General features: G+C 33.8%; 1 protein-coding gene across 1 annotated transcript; it reads left to right on the top strand.

Annotated features, from left to right (window-relative positions):
• The first annotated feature begins 3337 nt into the window (after nucleotides 1–3337).
• LOC148949056 (heme-binding protein 2-like) lies at nucleotides 3338–22114 on the top strand. The gene is made up of 5 exons (XM_089093124.1): nucleotides 3338–3426; nucleotides 9447–9512; nucleotides 10003–10132; nucleotides 19478–19658; nucleotides 21869–22114. Exons 1-5 carry the CDS (start codon nucleotides 3403–3405, stop codon nucleotides 22062–22064), a joined length of 597 nt encoding a protein of 198 aa, XP_088949250.1. The 5' UTR covers nucleotides 3338–3402; the 3' UTR covers nucleotides 22065–22114.
• Nucleotides 22115–23149: the final 1035 nt, after the last annotated feature.

The raw sequence follows: 23149 nt of genomic DNA, 5'->3' as shown, positions 1-23149 counted from the left end.
GCACAAACTATAATGTGTGACCAGTTGATATTATGGGGGTTACAAGTATAGTGACACAACAAGAATATAATATAAATCAGACAACATGAAGGTGACAGAATCACAAACAAACATAAAGAAATATTAGTGCGAAGGGACATATCGTCCAAACTATTGGCACAAAGTGTAATATGGTACCAGTCTAAATTATGTGAGGACAGTAAAGAATAATAGAGGAATATTTTAAGAACAGCAAGTAAATCCCTACAGAAACAATGCAATATATTATAAGAAAATAAATCTAAATCCATCACTTTAATTTATCTGCATTTGCAGCACATAAATCAATTTCACTCTGATTATTAAACTTATCCACTCTTCCAGATTGGGTTTTATACAGGATATCACCTTTACTGGACCAAACATTACGTAAGCCAAGCTTTGACTTGGCATATGAAAGAAGTTGTAAGCGTGGTTTTGTAAGTGTCTCAGAAAATAGAATCCCTGATCCTTTCAAATCCTTCTTTTGTCTGAGATGCAGTTGACGAACTCGTAAGTTGCAAAATTCAACAACTATGGGTCTGGGTTTTGCAGATGGTTTGCCAATTCTTTTGGCTGATACAACATCAGACTGAATAATTGGTATGCCAGAAAATTTCCTAGCACGTAGTGATATGAATTGACTTTCATTGTTTCCAATAGAGGTCTCTTCCTTCACCCAAAGACAATAACTTGGTTGCTCAAAGCCTGCTGTTGAAAACGGTCATTTAACCTTGCCAGGTTGGACTGGATAGGCTGGAAAGTGTTTTTAAGGTCTATCATGGATGACTCTAAAGTAGCCAATGTAGATTCAACAGAAAATATGCGTCTGTTATAGCTTTCAAGAGTTTTATCCACTAGATTACTAAGATCTAGGTTGAGGCCAGCATACACCTCCTGCTTGATTGCATACAGCTTATCTGAAGAGATAGTGAAATTATGTTGCATGAATGTCTGTTCCTCTTTCATTTTAACCACTGCCTCATCTACCTGGGAAGAGATCTTAGCCAATATAAGGTCATCAAGTAACCCTTTCACTGAAGATTTAAGATTGTCAGGTTGTAGTGAATCTGCTAGCATTTTATGTTTGATTTTTATGCTATTTATATGGTTAGTGAGCATGAGTAGTTGCTCTGAAACAGATTCTTATCCAGAGAATTGGATTGAGCTGTCAGACCTTAGCTCACGAGGTGGCTTGAGTTAACTCTTCATTTCTTATCTGAAGTAAACAACAAAACAGGACCAGAAATAAGCAGTGGTATAAGACAGTTTGGGTATAAGGCAGGATGTAGTCCACAATGAAGTAACAAATTTCAAATACCAAAGCAGGGGATTGTGAAATTTGAAGAATAGAAAGCAAAGCATCAACAGTAGCAGTGGCATAAACCCAAGGAATGGTTACTGTAGTCAAATTACAAGTTAAAATTGGTATAGGTCTCACCTGATGAGTCCCCTCTTACACCCCAGGGGTGGGGGCTTCTATGTGTGCCTGCCTTTACCCACTGGTAGGCAGGCAAAACCAGTACTTCAGGAGGCTTAAAGTGTTGCTGGTTATGCCTGAAAACCTCAAATTCTGATCTGATCTGATACCCACGTCTTTTCAATTTTTCAAAATTTTCAATTAAAGTATAACTTCAAATAATTTTCAAATAAAGTATAAAAATTTTCAATTAAAGTATAACTTTTTCTCTTCTCGGGGAAAAATTCAAAACAAAACTTGAAATTTCCGTCACTTTTTTGAGAAAACTCGGAATTAAAGTAGATATTTTTCATTTCTTGGGGAAAAGATTCAAAATTTAAGTATAAATTGTTTCTATATTCTATGGAAAAAGGTCTGAACAGAACTTGAAATTTTTCTCTTCTTTGAGAAAATTCAGAACTGAAATGGGACTTCTTGCTATTCTTTGTGAAAGTTCAGAAATGAACTGGAACTTTTTTACCCCCCCCTCCCCAGCTGAATTATAATTTCCTCCAAAATCGTGTCAAAACTAACATAAACCTGAATAATTCAAGCATCGACAAAGTCAGATCAGTTTTTTAGTCCAAATTTACCTTTATAGTACTACAAAGTAGCTTTATAGTACTTTTATTGTACTAAATAGAACCTTTATGGTACGATATTGCTTATTTTTTAGTTTTTATTGTCATTTTCACTTGATTTTTTACAATTGGCGCCAACTTTGCCCCCTCCCCCTTCTCCCCAGGATTTTGACAACACTATCGCACTGCATGGTAGCCTTATTTTAAAGACCCTAAAAAGCCTTAGAAACAGGAATTGTAAGTAACAACACAATTTTGATATCTTAAAATTTGCTATTCTGACACAGAATTCACTCCATAGACAAAAGAGGTTACTTTGGAGACTTTAAAACTTCAGATTCAACTTGATTATCTACAATAGGGTAAAGTAGCCTCTTAATGTCCAAAAGACTTTAGAAGCCTGGAAAGCTAGAACTTAGAAAGAGGCAATGCTCGGACCAGCATTTTACGGTTGTAAAATGTACAAGTAGGAGCACCAAACAAGGTCCACAATGAAAAAAGAAAAGCACTACATTGGTAAGAAAGTACATATTATTGTTAAAAAGTTTTTTTTTCTCTAAATACTTTCATTTTTTGAAGGGAGAGGTGTTACTTTTCTTATTAAATTATAAATTCAATCGACAATGTAGATAGAATACTTCATCGTTGGTTCCTCTGGCTCACCGGTTGTGAAATACATTAGATGTGAGAAAATAAAATAAAAAGGTAATTCTTCAAAATGGTAATATACTTAAAAAAGAAAAAAAAATAGAAAAATACCTTACACTGTTGGTTTAACACTACTGACAACCATTACAAGTGTTACATGGGACACAAAAACTGAGAAAGTGCGAAGTTTAACTTCGTACTTTCACCATTTAACTTGTGATTTTAAGAAGAAGACATACTCCAATCTGTCTCAAAGAAGTCTGCTTGCAGAAGTCAACTAGAGAATAAAAATAAAAGACATGTAACACCCATAAATAAAATAAATTTGGGTCAGAAAGATAATTCCACTCGGTTTTGAGGCTCATGTGGGCTACACAAAAAGAAACATTTAGTCTTTCTTAGTGGTAGGGAATGAATTTAAATTGCATTTTAAAATAATTTTCTATCTAGAATTAATTTTAGCTTTATGAAATATTTGTTAATTGTTGCACGTTATGTAATTAGCTTATTACGTAATATTTGTATGAATTTGAAATTGACATGAACATTATTTGCTGTTATTTACCCTTATATTTTTGACGTACTTGTTATCTAATTGCTCATTTTATCTATCTTTTATGCGTCTTAGTATAAATACAAATTACCTAAAGAAAATTTTAATGTTAGTAATTGCGATCAATACAAACTATTCACACAATGAAATGTTTTTTAGCCTTTTTGGTGAGTTCTGTTTTTTTTTTCTTTTACAGTTTAAAATGACTGACCGATAGTTCTTTGATTATGATCAAATTGTTATTTTGCTGCTTATTAAATAGATATATCTGCAGGAGACTAAGACACGGGTTATTTTCCCTCGGATCTCGACTATATATTACTTCAATGTGGTTTAGATTTAGATAACCTTGTTAACGTAAGAAATTTAAATATTTTAAATAGTTAATTTATAGCTTCATAAAAATGAATTAGTTATAGTTCGTTTAAAAATATTATTCTTTCAGTAGACCCTTATAAGGGATAGGACAACAAGTAAGACAACTATAAACTCTTTCTCTGTGATCCAAGATACGTGACTTCTAAGCTTGTGTTTAAGCTTGTACGTCTCTTTTACAGCCAAAGGATCCTGTGCCTAAGAAAATAATAGTTTTTACAATCAAAAGTAAAGAGTTACATTAAAAGTTACAATAAGAACTACATTTGAAGAGCTACATTAAGTCCTAAAAACGATGCTAAGTGATCGTCGAATAAGTGTCCATAGGATGAATTTCGCACATGCTGAATAGAGAATTATGCATAAAAAAGCTGTCCACTAATTAGATGCCGAGTTTCCTCACGTGAGTTTGCTCATGATGTATTAAAAAAAATACTCGATTGAACATTTCTAATGTTCTGTTTATGCAGTTTAAGTAGAATTAAATACAGGGTTTTTGCCCATTAGTAACTGTAGGTGATGTTTGCATATACCATTATATAATCAAAATAAAAATACAGTCAAAATAGCGTGCTGCAAAGAGGAAGGTGCTATAGAAAAGAGCACCAGTTCTTATTTGGCGGGGAAGGTGATGGCGACTGTTTTCTGGGGTAGTTATTTTTTTTTATTAATTCTTCAAAAATGAATTAACTTTGTAGGAGCATACTAAGCATCTACACTTGTCTCTAAAGTTAAAAATAAGAAAAAAACTAGCCACATTTGCAGAAAAAAAATCACTTTAATCAGAACAATGGAGCGTCGGCGCTTGCGATGGTAAAACTATACGAAATAAAATTTAAACTACTAGGACATCTACCATATTCACCTGATCTATTCTCAAGTGACTCTTTTCTGTTCCCTAATTTAAATGTCTGAAGGACAGGTTGAAAGGCAGAAATTTTCGTCAAATGAGAAAGCCAGCACCTTTGTAAAATTGTAGAGAAAGATTCCAAGTACCATTTGGAAGGGCTTAGGAGATGGAAGCATCGCAGGGGGGAAGACTAATAAAAAACTTTTTTTTTTAATAAAAAAAAACTTTGTAGGGAAATGAAAATGATTTAAAGGAAACAATAACTTGTATTTTGGTTATGTGAAAAACCTTCCAGACTGTTTATTTTTGTCGATTTTTTCTGCAAAACCTTATATTCTGCATGCCAGAGCAATTTTTTTTAGAGCTACAGTTTGTTAAAGCAAGTTTTTGATCAATCATGGGCGCTGGCAAGGTGGAGCAGGGGGGCCCGCCACCCCCATCCCCCTGAAAATTAGGGACTATAAAGTAATTATAAGGAAACTAAAGGAAATAGCAGAATAGGGGAAACCATGGAAAAAATGTTTGTGCCCCATTGTTGGCTGCCTGCCAATAGATTTCGACCCATAATAAGGAAAATATAAGTTCTAATTTGTGACTGAGTAACCCCTAACCAGTTTTCCACAAACAATTTTTTCTATATGAGTTGAAGGGACCAAAAAAAAAATAAATAAATAAAAAAAAATAAATTCATAGTAATGAATGGTAAGTAAATAACGATCCTTGTCATTAACGAAAGTATAAGAGCCTAACTATTCATAACATTTAGTCAAAGAATCAGTTTTTTATGTTAAACTTAAATTTATATTTGTTTATTAGTAATTAGTGCAGTTATTAGAACACAAGAAAGTTCGTATAATTATAAAAAACACAAGGAAAAAAACTTAATAATTGACAATTTCGGTAAGAATATGCCGTCAAATTTCGCTTGCATTGTAAGATTACCCATGAGCTGATATATGAAGCCACTATAATCAGAAATGTTTTCCCTAGCGGAATGCTAAGAATTTCTATATTTTCCCCCTGAACAGATGCTTTTTTTGTGATTTATTATCAATTTTTTTTTGTTTCTAAGAGTGATGGTATTTATCTATTTGTCACTTTGAAAAAGATTTAATTTTCTACAGTTATAAACTATAGAGGTGTCAAATATACTGGTTTTCGGAATTCAAAGTTTAATAAAAAATATTGAATTGGATATTTTATTTGATTTTCTTAATCTTGGTTTTAATGTTTTGCTTTGAACAAACTACTTTGATAAAGTGTTACGTTTTATAGACAACGAGTTTAAAGGCATTAAATATTTTGGTGTTTGATAACCCAGTTCAAAACTATCGATATTGTTGAAAAAAATATCCTTCCAACGCTTCGGCATTGTTCAACAGAACTTAATCCTGGGAGTTTATATTTTACTTTTTGTAAGTAGGCTGTTGTTTCGTGTAGTTTTTGTAGCTACTTAGTTTTTTTCATTTTTAAATATTTTACTTTAATTGACATACTTTTTCCATTGCCTTTAGAAAATTGTTTGTCTCTAAGCTTCATTAAATAAAGAAAATAAAACAATTTTTTTTTCAACCTAAAGTAAGGAGCAACATTAAAACTTAAAACGAACAGAAAAAATTACGTATATGAGGGATACTCCTTCCTCCTCAACACCTCGCTCTTCAAGCTACAGTTTTTCAACACTTTAAAAAAAATTCTAATCAAACAACACTTGTGTTTTAGGAAATCGTTTTTAAAGAATTGCGACAAAATTTAAACTTTAGCGCAAAGAGATAGATATTGAACAGGGCGCAACCCCCCTCATGTGTGTAATAATTTCTGTTCGTTTTAAGTGTTAATGTTGCTCCTTACTTTCAGTTGAAGAAACTTGTTTTTGCTGATCGTTTTTTAAATAACGCCAGGATGCTTGGATCCACCTTCACGGAAAATCCCCCCTCCCCAATGAAATATTCTCTGGACAGTTCAATCCTGGCGAGAATTTACCCCGGACAATTACCCTTAACATCTCCATGCGTTAGATTGCATCGATAAAGAGAAAGCAAGACATATAAAGAAATTTCGTATATGAATTCTGGGAAATTCACCCACTGTATAAATTTTACTGAAAATTTCACCCCCTGGAAACCATATTCTTCAATGAAAATTCTCCCAGCAGAGAATTCGTCCTCTCCTCCCCACCTGAAAAATGTATGAATACTTCCCAATAACAAATAAAACAAAGGGCGATTTTTATAACTTTAAAACCTTTCCCCATGGGGCTGTAGGGGGTCATTTTATCCCCAAAGACATAGTTACTGGGCCTTTCAACTATACTGAAGAAAGAAACTATCCCAAAATTTTGATCCGAAAATTTTGGGAAAAACGTGACGTGGGAGGGGACCTAGTTGCCCTCCAATTTTTTGGTTACTTAAAAAGGGCACAAGAACTTTTGATTTCCATTAGAATGAGCCCTATACTGACGTTCTAGGCCCACTGGGTCGATATCATCACCCCTGGGGAAAAAAAAATAATAAATAAAGACACATCCGTGATTTTTCTTATGGTAAAAATTACAAAATTCCACATTTGTACATATAGAAGATTGAGTCATCTGCAACAGGGCTTTTTGATTTGCTAAATCTGATGATGTGATATTCATTAAAATTGTATGACTTAGGGAGGTCTTTCCCCTTTTTTCCGAAAATAGACCAGATTTTCTAAGGCTCTTAGCTTTTGATGGGTAAGACCAGACTTTAATGAAGCTTATATACTGGGAATCAACGTTACCAGCCAATTGTTTTGTTACGCTTAATGTCATCAAATTCCGTTTTTTAGAGTTTTGGTTGCTATTGGGCCAGGTTGCTGTAAGTAAGTTACAGTTCATTTACACTAACTGTTCGATTACCCATCAAAATTCAAACAGTATTACCAAAAGCATTGTATTCATAAAACTTTACAGTTTCATGAAATGTAATTAAACAAATAGAAACGGTTTTTCAATTACATTAAGGAGCAAGTTTCAAATCTGTTTCTTGCTTTAAGTTGAAAACACTCTCTTTTTTTGTTTAATTTCTGATTGTTTTCCAAATAACACCCAGGTATAACCAAAATATAATTTGAGGTACCGGTCCCTTAAATCCCTGGTTAACTGCTTTTAAAATGTGTAAATCAATAATTTTACGTTGATTAGTAGGCTACCGTTCTACGGTAAAACTTGTAATTGAAATTTTGGATAAAATTTGAATATACTTAAAAAATTAGCGATGAATAGTAGTTGTGGTGAAAATTCCTTTTTAATATTACTACTAAAGAATTTTGGTTGGTTGAAAAGGAGGATTATTGTTTGTATGGATGAAAATTTTGTGAGACTTTTAATCTTCTACATAACTGAAGCCAATCTACATAATAGGATTTTCTTTTCGATAAATACATTACATATTTTTTAAACACATTGAAGTACTTCATATAAATAGAAAAATATTACCATTGAAAATTGCTGAAAACTGAGTTCCTAGCAGTATTTGCCACCCAAGAAAAATTTTATGGGGGAGGGCTGATCATGACCTGCCTTGCTTTTTCCACCTCTGTTCTGGTAGATATGGGAATATAACATATTAGCTGTAGGCTCAACGATCGTCTTGTGCTACCCTTTCAAGTTGGGCTTAGGACCGACAGACCCATGTCCAACCACTGTTCACATGGAATCCTCCCCCATGTCAGGCCTCAAGGATCTCTCTCGAGTATTTGCTACTGCCACCAAGATCTGTGCCACTGGCCGCTCCAGACAGGCTCACGCCCAAACCCTTCAACGCTACCAGTGCGACCTCCCTACTCACCGGTGCGTCAGTGACCTATAGAGAACCATTTTAATTAATTCCTTCTCCCCCATTCCTGTTTCAAAATTTACCTGAAGCCTCAAGAAGAGTAAGCAGTTTGTCCATCAAAATGTACTTTTGCAGGAATCTACCCTGTCCCCACTTAAACAATGACTCACACCCCCTCCATTATAGCTGATACGCAATTACAGATCACCAAACGTAGCATAATTCCATTACAAATAAAGCGAATCAGCTTGGTTGAATCGAATTCTACCACCGTGTGGCATTACTGGTTTTGCAACTAGGAAGCCTAAAATATTATAGTTATTGATACTTTTAAATCATATATCTTCTCAGGATTTTAAATTGATTGCAAATCCGTTCTCTTCGGGGTAAAGTCGTAGTTTGGTGCCCTTAACTACCTAAGCTGTCACCCAACCACCACTGCTATTTTGGGGCCTGCCCGCCACCCCTGGAAAATTTTCGGCCGGTGCCCTTGCGATCAATTTTAATGTTATAATTCTATTACTAGGCCTACCATTACAACAATCTCGTTGCATTGTTATTTTAGGCTGAATTACAAGTAAACGATATGGCTCAGTTCCACTTACTTTAAAACCTTTGCTTTTCTCACCTGTGACACGTAATATGTCCATTTGTGCGCTGGTTACTATTCTATTTATATCCTTCGGGCCCTCTGGTAGCTTATTGATTATATAAATCTAGGGTTGAATCACGAATGTTCGATTCTCGTAACACGTGATTGAAATACGTTTGCATTAGTAATAGATCGAATTCTGAGTTTTAAACCCTACCTAAATCAGAGCGACTTGTATTAAAAGTCAAGGTTTGACGTCAAGTTTAATGGTTTTATTTAGGTTCAAATAACATAAAAATGTTGTTAATTACTAATACTTCACAGGCTATTGTCAACAAACAACCAACCCCTAATGCTTGGCTTACCAATTTATATCTTTTTTATCAACCCATGATGCTTTAACCCCATAGTTATTGACCAATCAGAAGTTAAGCCTCTTCCTAAGAAAGGGACAAATTTTCATACCAGTATAATCTAGTGTTTATTTTTTACAGTCAACTTAATTCCAATAATCTTAGCATAATTTCCTGACAGAAACTTTCATTGGATATTTACTTTTATTTTCAGTCATTGGTTGGGATTGCATCAGCAGCAGTCGAAACGGCACCATATGAAGTTATACAGACTGGCGTGGTAAGTAATTGATATATGAGTAAATTAAGTTTCTGAAGTCAAGATTGTTAAAAAAAAACATTTTAACAAAAAACAATCACTACCTATTACTGGGTAAGCAGAGATTCCAAAAATATTCTATATGTAAGAAATTTCTTCGTGAGTAAGTATCTAATCTTTAATTGATTCTTTCTTTTGTTGAATAGCTTAGGCAGAAGTATTTGACCCGCTGGACAAACAACGGTTATTGTTTATCAGCTTTAAATAATTAAATTTTATAGAAACACGAATTTCTTATAAATTGGAAGTTCATGTTAATTATTCACTCAATTAATCTAACTATAATGGTAAACTCTTTTTTCTTACATTTTCTATTGTAAAAATAATCCCCCCCCCCAGGTGAATAGGATGTCTTAAATCTAACCGTTAGGTTAGGAATAACATTCAGTGGAGGTTATTTCTTCAAAGAAGTGTGATCAACGTATATACATTAATAGAAACTATATCTTAGGAATATGAAGCAAGACGATACCAACAGAAGAGATGGGTCACTACTTCCATGGATGCTTTCACCTTTGAAGAAGTTGAGAGCCCCCTTTTTCGTACCCTTTTCAATTATATTGATGGTGGTAATGAAGCAGGTTAGTGATCTAAAAATTAAAATGATTTAACAGTTTATGTTTTTAGGTCCCCCCCCCCCTTCTTACTAAAAAGATCACATATGAAAAAAGGGAATAAAAGGGATAACAAGAATAATAATTAAATTAATGATAAAAAAAATGATGGCAAAATATAAAAAAAACTACAAAAAAAGAAAAAATTCTGTGGCACAGATGCAAGACTATCCATACTCCTAATCGAATAATCGTGATAAAACGAATAAGGCTTTAAAATATTCATAAAAAAATCTGGTGCAAGATCATTCAGACACTGAAATACAAATACTTCAATTTGATATTCTCTTATTTCACCAACCTTTAAAATTTTAAACTTCCTAGAAAGTGATTCAGTGCTATCCATACCACGGTAATTTGCACTTTATTGAAAAAAATATAAATGTTTTTACTTTTATAACTTTAAAAAATCAAGTAATATTAACATTTTGATTGCTAAATATCCGTGTATGTATATTAAACTGACAATGCACATTCATTTGTATTTTTTTCAGTAAAGTGCAAATTATATTCTGACCTCGGGAAGGCATAGGGGTCTTGAGCCTACTCATGTTGATTTCTGTTCGTTTTGGGTTTCATTTATTTATCGATGCTGATTTGAGGTAGTTTCACGCTTGGTAGATTTTTTGATTTTATTTTTGCTAATTTTTGGTTTAATGGAGTTCTTTACTTTTCTTTGAAAAACTTATTTTGTGGAAAAAGTTTTCTAAATTAATTATAAGCAATGTCTACTGATCAGCGGCTTACACAAGAAATACTCTATACTGATTTTTCTATACTTTTCGTTTTATCTATATTTTCTTTTACTATATTTTCTAACTCGTATGTGAGTAAGTGATCATTTTAGATTTTCTTTTGTTTTTCATCTCTGAGTAAGCACTTCATATGTCTTCCTTCTTTGTACAGGCCAATGAGCCTTTGGGGGAATAATAACATGTAATATTGTATGTGTATCTAATGAAGAATAAAACTTAAAAGGGGGGCTGAGAGGGGGGTTAGTTGCTCTCCAATCACTTCCGACTATGAAAATGGGCACTAGCCCTGTCAATTTCCAATCGAACGAGCCCTTTTTGAAGTTTCTAAGACAACGCTTTCTATAAAAATTTTATATGCCCCAGGGCATAACTTACAACCCTTGCCCTGAGGGCTGTGAGGGGGTTGGCATCATCAAAGACATAATTTCTGGACATTTCAACCACGTTGAACAAAATGGTTATCTCAAAATTTTGATTGGATGTGTTTGGGGAAATGATGGGCGTAAGAGGGGGGCTACTTGCCCTCCATTCCCTTTCGACTATTAAAAAGGGCACTAGCTGTTTCAATTTCCAATCGAATAATTCCTTTTTGAATTTTCTACGACAACGCCTTCTACAAGAAAAAACCTTATATGCCCCCAGGGCATAACTTAAAACCCTTGCCCTGAGGACTGTGGGGGGAGTGTCATCCTCAAAAACATAATTTCCAGACTTTTTAACTACGTCGAACAAAATGGATATCTCAAAATTTTGATTGGATGTTTTTGGGGAAATGGTGGGTGTGAGGGGGGTGTTAGTTATTCTTCAATCATTTTTGACTGTTCAAAAAGGGCCCAAGCCCTTCTAATTTCCAATTGAATGAGCCCTTTTTGAAGTTTCTACAATATCAATATCTGTAAAAACCTTATATGCCCCCTGGGCATAACTTTGCAACCCTTGCCCCGAGGGCACTGAGGGGGTTATGATCCTCAAAGACCTAATCTCTAAAACTTTTAACTACCTTGAACAAAATGGCTATCTAAAAATTTTGATTGGATGTGTTTGGGGAAAAGGTAGGCGTGAGAGGGGGGTTAGTTGCCCTCAAATAACTTTCGACTATTAAAAAGGGCACTTCCATTCTGAATTTCCAATGGGAATGATATTTTTTGAGTTTCTACGACAAAGCTTTCAATAAAAACCTTATATACCCCCAGGGCATAACTTAAAACCCTTACCCTTAGGGCTGTTGGGGGAGTGTCGCCATCAAAGATATAATTTTTGGACCTTTCAACTACTTTGAACAAAATGGCTATCTCCAAATTTTGATTGGATGTGCTTGGATAAGTAAGGGGCGTGTATTTGCCTTTCAATCACTTTCGACTATTAAAAAACGAACTAGCCATTTTAATTTCCAACCAAATGAGCCCTTTTTGAAGTTTCTACAATAACACTTTCTATAAAAACCTTAAATGCCCCCAGGACATAGCTTACAAACCTTGCCCTGAGGGCTGTGGGGGGGGGTGTCATCCTCAAGGACCTAATTTCCAGAACTTTAAACTACAATGAACAAAATGGCTATCTCAAAATTTTGATTGGATGTGTTTGGGGGAAAGGTGGGCTTGAAAAGGGGGTTAGTTGCCCTCCAATCAATTTCGACTATTAAAAAGGGCCCTTTCCCTTTGAATTTCCAATCGAATGAGCCTGTTTTGAAGTTTCTACGAAAATGCTTTCTATAAAAACCTTATATGCTCCCAGGGTATAACTTAAAACCCTTGCCCTGAGGTCTGTGGCGGAGTTTCCTCCTAAAAAACATAATTTCTATGTGGAAATTAACTACGATGAACAAAATAGCTATCTCAAAATTTTATTGGATGTGTTTGGAGAAATGGTGGGCGTGGAAGGGTTGTTAGTTGCTTTCCAATCACTTTCGACTATTAAAATGGGCACAAGCTACTCCAATTTACAATCAAACAAGCCGTTTTCAAAGTTTCTACGACAACTCCTTCGATACGAAGTGCCCTGGTCTAAATAAATAAAACTTTGTGCCAACATCGTGCTTTACTTAGGCAATTGCGCTGCCTATGATCTTGCAGCCAATTTCAGAGAAATATTGTCGAAATGCGTTGCAGAGTTCCTCAGTTTCTTCCAAGGTCCCATTATTTAGAACGATTTTTGGCTCTGATGGCATCGCAGGACCTTCTAGAAGATCATTCACAGCGTGCCATGTTGCTTTAGTTACCTTTACTCTCTTCAAATACATTTGCAAAATATACTTGCTTTTTTGCCTTCTTATGACATTTGCCCTATTCCTTAGCTCTTTATACATCACGTGGAGCTCAATATTCTGCGGATGATTCAGATGCTCCTCAAACACCCAATTTCTCATATTAAACAGATTAAGCAGCTCATCATCACACCATGGCTTTCTCGGTTTATTCTTTCTGGGGTTTATTTCTTTAAGTGGACGCGTGCGATCATTAATATTCGACACTATTTGGTTAAACTTTTCAAATGCTTCCGACGGATGATCTTCACTCAGTGCTCTTTCCCAATTAATAACACCAATTTGTTCTTCAAAATTTTTCAGATTAACTGGCTTCAGTTCACGAATCGGTATTTTATTCTTTCTATTATTTTTCTTCACTTCAGAATTCAAATTTGAAAAAAAGTGATGAAAATGATATATTGCGTATACAGTTAATTTTTCATACCAGTTACTCCTATTGTGCCTGTGTTTTATATCAGTGTTGCCGGTATTGAGCTATTCATGGCACATTCAAAAAAAAAATAAACAATATTATTGATTTTGCGCATTGTTTATTCATCGGCCAATAGTCATATTAGACATGGTAAGAAATTAGTTTTATTTGAGTTACTATAACTGCCATTTCTATTACTACTGAATACTCATTGCAGAAATGAGTCTGATGCCTCAGCCACCTGAATAACTCATTGCAGAAATAAGTCTCAAGCCACCTGAGGCAAAAACATACAACTGCACACGCTTGTCCTCAACCCCAGTTTGTTCAAGTCTTCATTCTTTAATTCCTCTAATAAAGTACTAATTTCCCTTAAACGCTTTCTTCAATCCACTTTCGATCCCGTTAAGTGATGAACTGCTTTGCTTCTTGCCAAAGATGTTAATCTTTGGGCATCTATTGTCCGTAAAACATGATCTAGCTTTATTAACCTTTTTTTCCGTTCAGTTCATGAAAATGCTATCAACTACCTCTTTGATATTTCATAGTTTGAATTTTCAAGAAAGATTAGATGAAAAAAGCCATATCTTACTCTGTTGCAAATACACACTTAGTAAATATAACCTTATATCTTTATGCGGTAATGAACCAAACATATGATCGTCTTCGGCTTGTGATTGTCAAACAGTTCGTGGTAACGAGCTGTAAGTAAGGAGCGACCCGGCTCAATGGTAGCCGAAACTCTAAAAAACGAAGTTTTGATACCAATAGATGCATCAAAAGAATCAGATTTAATTCTGATTTCAAATATATAAGTTTCATCAAGTTTAATCGTACCCATCAAAAGTTACGTGCCTGAGAAAATTTGGCTGATTTTCAAAAAAAGGGGAGAAGACCCCCTAAAAGTTATAGAAACTTAATGGAAGTCACACCATCATATTCAGCGTATCAGAGAACCCTGCTGTAGAGGTTCTATCAAGCTCCTATCTCCAAAAATGTGGAATTTTCCATTTTTTGCCAGAAGAAAGATCACGGATACGTGTTTATTTGTTTGTTTTTTGTTGTTTTTTTTCAAGGGGTACTCGTATTGACCCAGTGGTCCTAGAATATCGTAGGGGGGCTCATTGGAACGGAAATCAAGAGTTCTGGTGCCCTTTTTAAGTGACCAAAAAAATGGAGGGCAACTAGGCCCCCTCCCACGCTCATTTTTTTCTCAAAGTCACCCAATTAAAATATTCAGATAGCCATTTTGTTCAGCATAGTCGGAAATCAAAATATAATTATGTCTTTTAGGATGACTTAATCCCCCGCAGTTCCCAGGGGAAGGGCTGCAAATTATAAACTTTGCCCATTGCTTACATATTGTATTGGTTATTGGGAAGTATACAGACATTTTCAGGAAGGATTTTTTTCTGGTGAGGGGGGCTGGAGTAGGGGGTTACTCGGGAGAATTTTTCCGTGGAGGATGTTTCTTTGGGTTAAGGGACATTTCTATGAAGGGGGCGCGGGATTTCCAAGCATTATTTAAAAAGCGATAAGAAATTAAATTTAAAAAAAAAACAAGCTCTTTTAACTAAAATTAAGAAACAACATTTAAAATTAAAATAAACAAAAGTTTATACGTATATGAGTGGGTTCGCCCCTAACTCAAAAATTAACTCTTTACGCCACAGTTTTTTTTTTAGTGCTTTCAAAAGAGCTATCTATTCTAATTAACGGCCTTTGTGATTCAGGGGTTTGTGAATTAAAATTGTTTCAACTTTTAACGTAAAGAGCGTGGTATTGACTAAGGGGAGAACCCCCTCATATACGTAATAATATATACGTAATAAAAAAAATAAATAAAAAAACAAGCGATACCGGAATTTAAAAACGGAATTTTGATGTCAATAAATGTATCAAAAGAATTGGCTTATAATGCTTATTCTAAACATATAAATTTTATTAAGTTTAGTATTACTCATCAAAGGCTACGAGCCTGAGAAGATTTACCTGATTTTTTAAAGAGTGGGGAAACATCCCCTACAAGTGAAAGAATTTTAATGAAAATCACACCATCAGATTCAGCGTATCAGAAAACCCTATTACATAGGTTTCAAGCTTTATATTCATGTTAAGTGACATGAAAATATATAAATAACAGCTAAAACTCTGAATTTCGACAATGAAACAACATAAGATAAAATTCCGGAAGATTTTGACTTCACGTCTTGAAGTTTTTATTAACAACAAGAAAAGAGGATAAAAACACTTAACTTGTGCAGAAAGATAACAGAAAGAGATTAAAACACTAATCTCAGTGACATACGCTTGGATTGGGTTTTGGGGCTAGGGCCCCCTAAAATCCCATTTTTTGAATTTTCTGGCATTTCCTATTAAAATTATCAAATAAAATTAGTTTATAATGTACTAGAGGTAATTACTTGGTATAAAAAAAAAAAAAAAAAAAAAAAAATGTCTTCCTAATTTAGTAACGGAGATAAATGAGCACTTGAACAAGGTCTAAACCTTACTCATCCATCTAATCACCTAGGACAAAACAGTATATCCAACCTGATAATCCGAAAATCAAATCCAAAATAGAGCAAAATCAGCACTAATGAGTAGAAGTCTTTGTCCCAAAACCAAGCCATGGCACCTTAAATCTACAACATTTTAATATTCTCCAGGAAATCACCACATATCAGGGCTCATCAGATGAAAACTCATTGCCTATATGGGTTTTGGCGCTTAAACAAAATAACCAAAAATATAAAAATATACCCAAAAAATAATTTCCAAGCTTCCTTAACCAACATTCACCTAGCACTAAATCAAACTAAACACATCCCAACTCTGAAATAATATACTTCAGCCAGTATAACTCCCCTTATTTGCATAATACTAACTGTCAACCAAAACCTTTTCGCTTTCGCTCAATTTCTACAAATTAATTTCCAAATATCCTATGCTATTCTTTACCTGCATATGTCGAAACAAACCCTAAACTCCAAAATTATACAGGGAAGAGAAAAAATATTCATCCAACAGGCTGCCTCAAAATATCATTCCGAATTTCTGGATAATTTTTATTATACTTATATAAAAGTTGATTATATTAAAAACATAGCTTTTTAAATTGTCAAGCCAGTTTATTGGCGGCAAACCCCCTTACGATTAGCTTATTGCTAAGTATTTTACATCTATTTTTAAAATTGATGTAATTGGTAAAAATACTTGCATATCTAAAAAGTTGGGAAAAATACGATGAATATGTTATTTTCGAATGTATATTACTTTTAGGAAATGGGAAATTACTATTTCAAAATTAAAATCGTCTGTTTTATAATATATTGTAAAAAATAGTGTATTACTAGGTGCAACAGTAATATCTAAATCTAGAAAATGGTCATAATTGTCATTCCCATTACTGGATTCCAGCTTTAACTCTGGTGGATATATTTTATTTAAAGTCTCTAAAAATAATTTATCACCAGAAGGCCATCTAAATATCTTTTATTATTTGAAAGCAAATATTATGCTTATTGAACTCCCAAGATTTTGCATTATTGAACCCCCATTCCCCACCCCCCGAACAGTTCTGGGGACCCGTCTGACTATGCAACAAAGGATAAAAGAAAGATCTCACATTCGAAAAACTATGTTCGATGATTTCTATAGGTTCTAAAATAGTGAAATATGGTGACAAAATACCACACAAATGTAGTCACACTGGGATCCTGCTTGCAGGTGCAAAAGCTAGAAAGATGAAGTCGAGCTTAAAAACCAAGGACATACTACACCATAATTTAGGATATTTTTTGTAATATTTGTTTGTACATGATACTGTAGCTTACACAAAAAAAATATCAAGTGAGTATTACTCTGAGAACAATTATTTCTGCTGTTAAATCTCCAATCGAAGAAATTGAAAAATGCTGGCAGCACTACTTAAGCCACTGCTTAAAAAAAAACCTTAAATTAAATAACCAAATCAACTAAAAAATGAAGAATCACCAAGAGAATAAATGGTACTTAGCTCTGATATAATATCCAAGCACATTTAAGTTCACTTTATAAAGGTTTTTGAATTTTTCAAAAAGAAAAAAATAGTTACATAAAGATACGATAGAAAAATATTCTGTAGGTCTAGATTTGAACCCCTATTGAATATGATATAAATTTCAAATAATGATACGCAGTTTTTAAGCTAAAGAATATTTTTCGTCAGTTTAAAGATTTAGCGACAAATAAAGGTGGTTGGGGTGGCAGTCCAATTTTAGCAAAAATCTACGTAGGTTATGTTAAAATATTGACTTTAGCATTATACTTTTTAAATCAATATTATTTAGAAATACATAGATAAAATTTTGCTATTTGGAATTTTGGAGAATTAGAAATTGATTTTTTTTTTTTTTAACATCGAAATTATCTTGGAAACGGGGTAATTAGTCTTTAAAACAGAAAATATAAAATAGAGAAGCTACCATTGTGGCATATTTGCATTAATAGATGAAATAATGCATTAGAATTTTGTTTATTGTAGGTTAAGCCAACAAATTTTAACCATTATTTATCCTTTACATAAAAACCTTTCGTCTAAAATATAGAATAATAAAAAGCAATGAAAGTAAAGAATAAAAACAAAACTTAAAATAAAAGAGACTGAATCCCTGAAGTTTGACTTTTAAGTTTGAAGCTTCTTATAGGTTAACAAGTATTTTATTTACATATTATCTATCAAAATATGTGAACTGGAAATTTTATTATTTAAATTAAACAAGATTAAATATAATGAGGAACATATGAGAATGAGACCTATCATTCTTAAAGTAGTGCAATAAAGTATTTTTTAGCTTTTCATCCTATCACTTTTGTAAGAAATGAAAATGGTGAATTTTCAATAAAGATATAAAAAAGAGAGATTGGGGGTTGAGGGCCAGCCATCCTTTGCTTGCGCACACCCTTCCTATTTACCATCTACAGATTTCTCCAGGTACCTAGTTAGAGCTGGGTTGACCCTAGCTGAGCTATAAAAGAGTCACGCCACTTACCCCTGTTCATACCAAACAGCCAGTGACACTAGGATTCAAAGCCCTGTCCTCATTGACAAAGGGTTCCAATTCTAGCGCACTAACCACTCAGCTAGGATGGTTACTAGATTCTACGAGAATATTTTCTAGTGGCTATCTAATAAAGAGAGGCACTTGAAAAAATGCTTATAGACCCTAATATTCCAGAAAGGATAGTAATTTTTATCTTATAAAGTGTTATGAAGCAATTAACAAAAACAAATATTCAAACAGCTAGCCCTAAAAGTAGCAAGAACAGTACAAATTATATCTGATTGGTTAAGTAGATGATTATATAACCAAATATATATTGAAAAATTGAGAATCTAATTTTTCAATTTTGCTAATTTTTCTAAATTTTTCCTTGCTAAAATTTTGCTAATAATTTTAATTTTTCAATTTAATTCAGTTTGGCAGTTTTTGGTACTAGATAGTGCCAAATTTAAAGAAAAGCAACAGGGGAAAAAAATAGAAAAAAAAACTTACGGCACCCATTAAATACCCATTTTTGAACTTAAAACTGTTCCATGTAAAGGAGGGGGGTGCCAGAAATGTGTTTGTTTTGATGTCATTGACAAATTAATATCACTAAAAAAACACAATACATACTTTTAAATTTTAAGCTATTATTTTTTTTTTCTTTTTAGCATGAAGTATTTAAAAATATTTACGAATCAGAATGCAAATTGGTTAAAATTAGGATTATAGGCCAAGAAATTTAAATATTTACTTACTGAATTATGACATAAAAAGTATGCCATTCCAAATGGGGAAAGCTTGAAACTTAACATCAAATTATCTCGAGTTTACTTGTCATCATATTTTTAGGGGTCGTAATTCCGATGACAGCCCCTGTTACAACTCTCATTATACCTGGAGAAGGACCAAATTGCAAACAAACATTCACAATGTCATTTTTTGTACCGGAGGAGTTCCAAGCAAGTCCGCCTCTACCCACTAACCCGGCTGTTTATATTGAAGATAGGCCAGAGATCGAACTATATTCAAGGTAAGCTAATCCATACATCTTTATAATTAGAAAATGATAAACAGTATTTTTGAACTTGATTTAAAATTAGCATGCTGGTAATATAGTTGCAAACGCAGAACTTCGAAAGGAGGAAAAAGTACAAGGAAAATTACTATTTAGGAACCATTGAAAGTCATTTAAAAGGACAAATGATAAAATTTACCCGCGGTATGCAAAAGAAGAAAAAGTTTTGAACGCACAGCAGACATTTTAAGTTCTATTTTATGATTTTAAATCATAAACAAGCTACTGAGCCATTTCCTCAATATCTCACTCTTTGCACTAATAGGCCTGAAAAAACTTTAAAGTGACAATTAAGGAAATGAGGAGGGAATAACTTACCGTACCCACGATAGCCCAAAATATAAGGAATAACTTCTGTCTGTGTTAAATTTTATATTGATCATTACTTTCATTTAAAAGATATTCTACTTTTATTATATTTTTATTCTACTTTTTCATTATAGGCTGACTGAAATTGTTTTAGGGGTGATTCTAAGTTAAATTTCCTAGCAAGTGGATGTTATTGGGCCTGGACAGTTCCTAAGGAGGAAACTGAATTTTGTTAACAAAAGAGCCTGAAAAATCTTTGCTCAACAACAACCATGTAAGATATACAGGAGCACCAATTCTTAACAACTTCCATTCTACTGGAAGTCATAGGAACTCCTTGCTATCTACTCATACTAATTGTTTTATGTGTACTTGGAAATAACTATTTGTCAAGAGGCAGAACCGGTTGGGCATCCCAGAATCTCCCAAAACTTAAATAATATGAAATGTACCAATCGAATGTTAGGACTATAAAAAAAAATTTTCTTATTGACATTTTGACTTGTGAACTGAAACAATTAGAACTATATCTCTTTGTTATCTTGGATACTTAACTCAAAGGATTAGGACACGTTAACTTAGGCGATATCAGATCCAATTTAGTTTGGTAGAAAGGATTGGGTACATAGTCAGTGAATTATAATGAATCAAGAAGCTCCCATGTCTTGCTTAGATTGGGAATATGTATTTATATAAATTTGAGTTATATACTCTATGGCTAGAAAGTGCAAGTTATCAGTCATAAAGGTACACCACATGTAAAATAGGCTATTGGAAATGGTACTAAGTTAGAAAATTTTTACACACAATTAAAAGAAAAATAAGACAAGTTCTTAAGACATATAGGGTGTTTCTGTCTGGTGAGTCTAATGCCAAAGCTGGATTAAAAAGGGGCAAATTATTAGAAAGATTTGGCACAGAGAAGGAAAACCCTTTATCGATAAACTGCAAAATTTTACAGGTACATTGACTAAATTATAAGCAGTGGAGTATCTGGTCATAAAATGGTGCTGAGCCTCTTCACTTATCCCGAAGCGGTACTGCAGCAGCGACAACTTCAAGAGGCTGTTGTCAACATTTAAATTTCCCGATCTCTTTGTAAAGATTAGCAGCAAGTCTGTAGCTTAGCGCTTCTCCTTTATCCCGTTTTGTGAGAGGGTGCCAAAGACTGGCAGGACTAATTAAATGCTACGATTGAGAATTGCTGTTTTGGTTAATTTTTTCATTCTTTATCCAAAAACTAAAATAGCAAAGGAAAATTTCCATTTTTTAAGCGTCGTTTGATGACTAAATGGGATTTTAATAGAGCCCCTACTTGTGATACAGGGAAACAAAAATCTTTTTTCACTTCCAATACCATTAAATGCAAATGGATATTTTCTTCTAAGTTAACCGCCTAAATTTGAAAAACAAAGCTGATTAAACACAGATGAAACTCCCCAAGTTAAGGGCTATTCTAAAGAGTATAGGTAAGTTACATAAGTGTAAATACCCGCTAGTGTTAATAAAATAAATCAACTGCCTCGTCTAGTGTTTGGCGTTTCTTGGCATTTTTTAAGTATAATTATATGACAAAATTAGTGTAATAAGCGTAATTGGCACTGAATAAAATGTCCAATCTCAGTTTCTGTAAAAAAAAAAATGCAGAGTTTGTAAAAAATGGCATTAGACACTAAGCGCTGAATGGCTTAGATAATTTTCCAAGTTTCCACTATTCCACAGTTTCCACTCTTGTAAGCTGCCCGACCTCTTTGGGGTATTCATTTAGATAAGGTTGATTAAACCCGATAAATTATTAACTGATTTCTTTTTAAATCCTTATAGTTTCGTATTTTAATATACTATCCTGATTCTAGGCAATTCTCAGGATATGCATCTGAAAATGATTTCATAACTGAAGGTTATTCTCTTTACCAAGTACTAGAAACGGATGGCGTTGCTGATGCCCAGTATGCTCCATGGTATATGGTTGGCTACAATTCCCCATACGACTTTGTCAATAGAAGAAACGAAGTTTGGTTTCTTCGTACGATGGCTGAAAATAAAAATTGAATAGTTTGTAATAATATGAATCTTATATTAAAAGAAAATGTGTTGATTGACTCTTTATCTTCACTCCGTTTAATAGCCTGAAAGATTTATTCTCTTCGAGGAACTAATCGCTTTGTTCAAACGATATGACGTGGACTCAAATTTGCAAAATCAAGTAATTAGTGATAGTCAACTGTTTTTAAGGAGTGACTCTCATCAGGGCTGTCATATGCGGAGGGGGAGATGGCCCAATGATTTTGGGCACTCTGTAAAAAAAAAATAAGTCGGTAAAATCGTCGGTAAAAAAATGCCACGATTTTTCCGAGTCCACCAAATTTTTGTTGTTTGGTTAAATAAGACCATGAAAATACTGACATGTAATCTACGGAAATCTCGAATTTGGTCGGTAAACGCAGCAGTTTTACTGAAGCTTGCCGTGATTTTACCCATATTGCCATATTGTTTCATTTGGTTAATTAAAAAGTATGGAAATCGTTATATGATATTTACCGAAATCTCAATCACGGTCCATAAATTCAGCGGTTTTACTGACTCGTGCAGTGATTTTACGCATCGTATCCAAAACGGACATTATGCTAATAATTGATGAAAAACAGTACGTAAAAATGACCAGCCATTCGGTAATATTCCTCACTCCCCCCCCCATAAAAATTTTGGCTAGTAACAACCCTGACTCTCATTAGTAGAAACCAATGTAAAAGAAATGACAATATTGCATACATTAGATGAATTTATTTTTTATTTTTGTTCAAAATACAGGGTTCTTCAATTGCTTGATTCCTCACATATAAAATTCATAAGATTTAAAATAACTCATCGAAAGTTACTAGCGTCAGAAAAACTTCATAGCTTAAGATAAAGGGGGAAAACATCTCAAAAGGGAAGAGTGATCTTGTACTCTTTTCTCCTAGTTTTCCAATTTCAGCTTATGGCTAGAACAGTGGACAGTAGCGGATCCAGGGGGAGTGATGGGAGCGTGTCCACCCCCTAACGTAGTCTAAAGCAGTGTAATTTACTTAATTAACGCAAGATTGCGTCAATTAAACTTCCTCCTAACGTAAGTTTATCGGATCAACCTATTTTGC

The sequence above is a fragment of the Artemia sp. Qi Xiang Cuo genome, chromosome 8 (genome assembly GCF_049724085.1).
Source record: "Artemia sp. Qi Xiang Cuo chromosome 8, ASM4972408v1, whole genome shotgun sequence".
NCBI classification, from domain to species: domain Eukaryota; kingdom Metazoa; phylum Arthropoda; class Branchiopoda; order Anostraca; family Artemiidae; genus Artemia; species Artemia sp. Qi Xiang Cuo.
Note: the sequence above shows the minus strand (reverse complement) of the source record. Positions and strands in the feature narration are given on the sequence as shown.

What these genes read in the sequence shown, in the direction of transcription:
- LOC148949056 (XM_089093124.1), top strand. Translation starts at nt 3,403, where the DNA reads ATGAAATGTTTTTTAGCCTTTTTG. An exon ending in AATGTTTTTTAGCCTTTTTG is followed by an intron (nt 3,427 to 9,446) that starts GTGAGTTCTGTT and finishes TTTTATTTTCAG; the next exon opens with TCATTGGTTGGGATTGCATC. An exon ending in AAGTTATACAGACTGGCGTG is followed by an intron (nt 9,513 to 10,002) that starts GTAAGTAATTGA and finishes ACTATATCTTAG; the next exon opens with GAATATGAAGCAAGACGATA.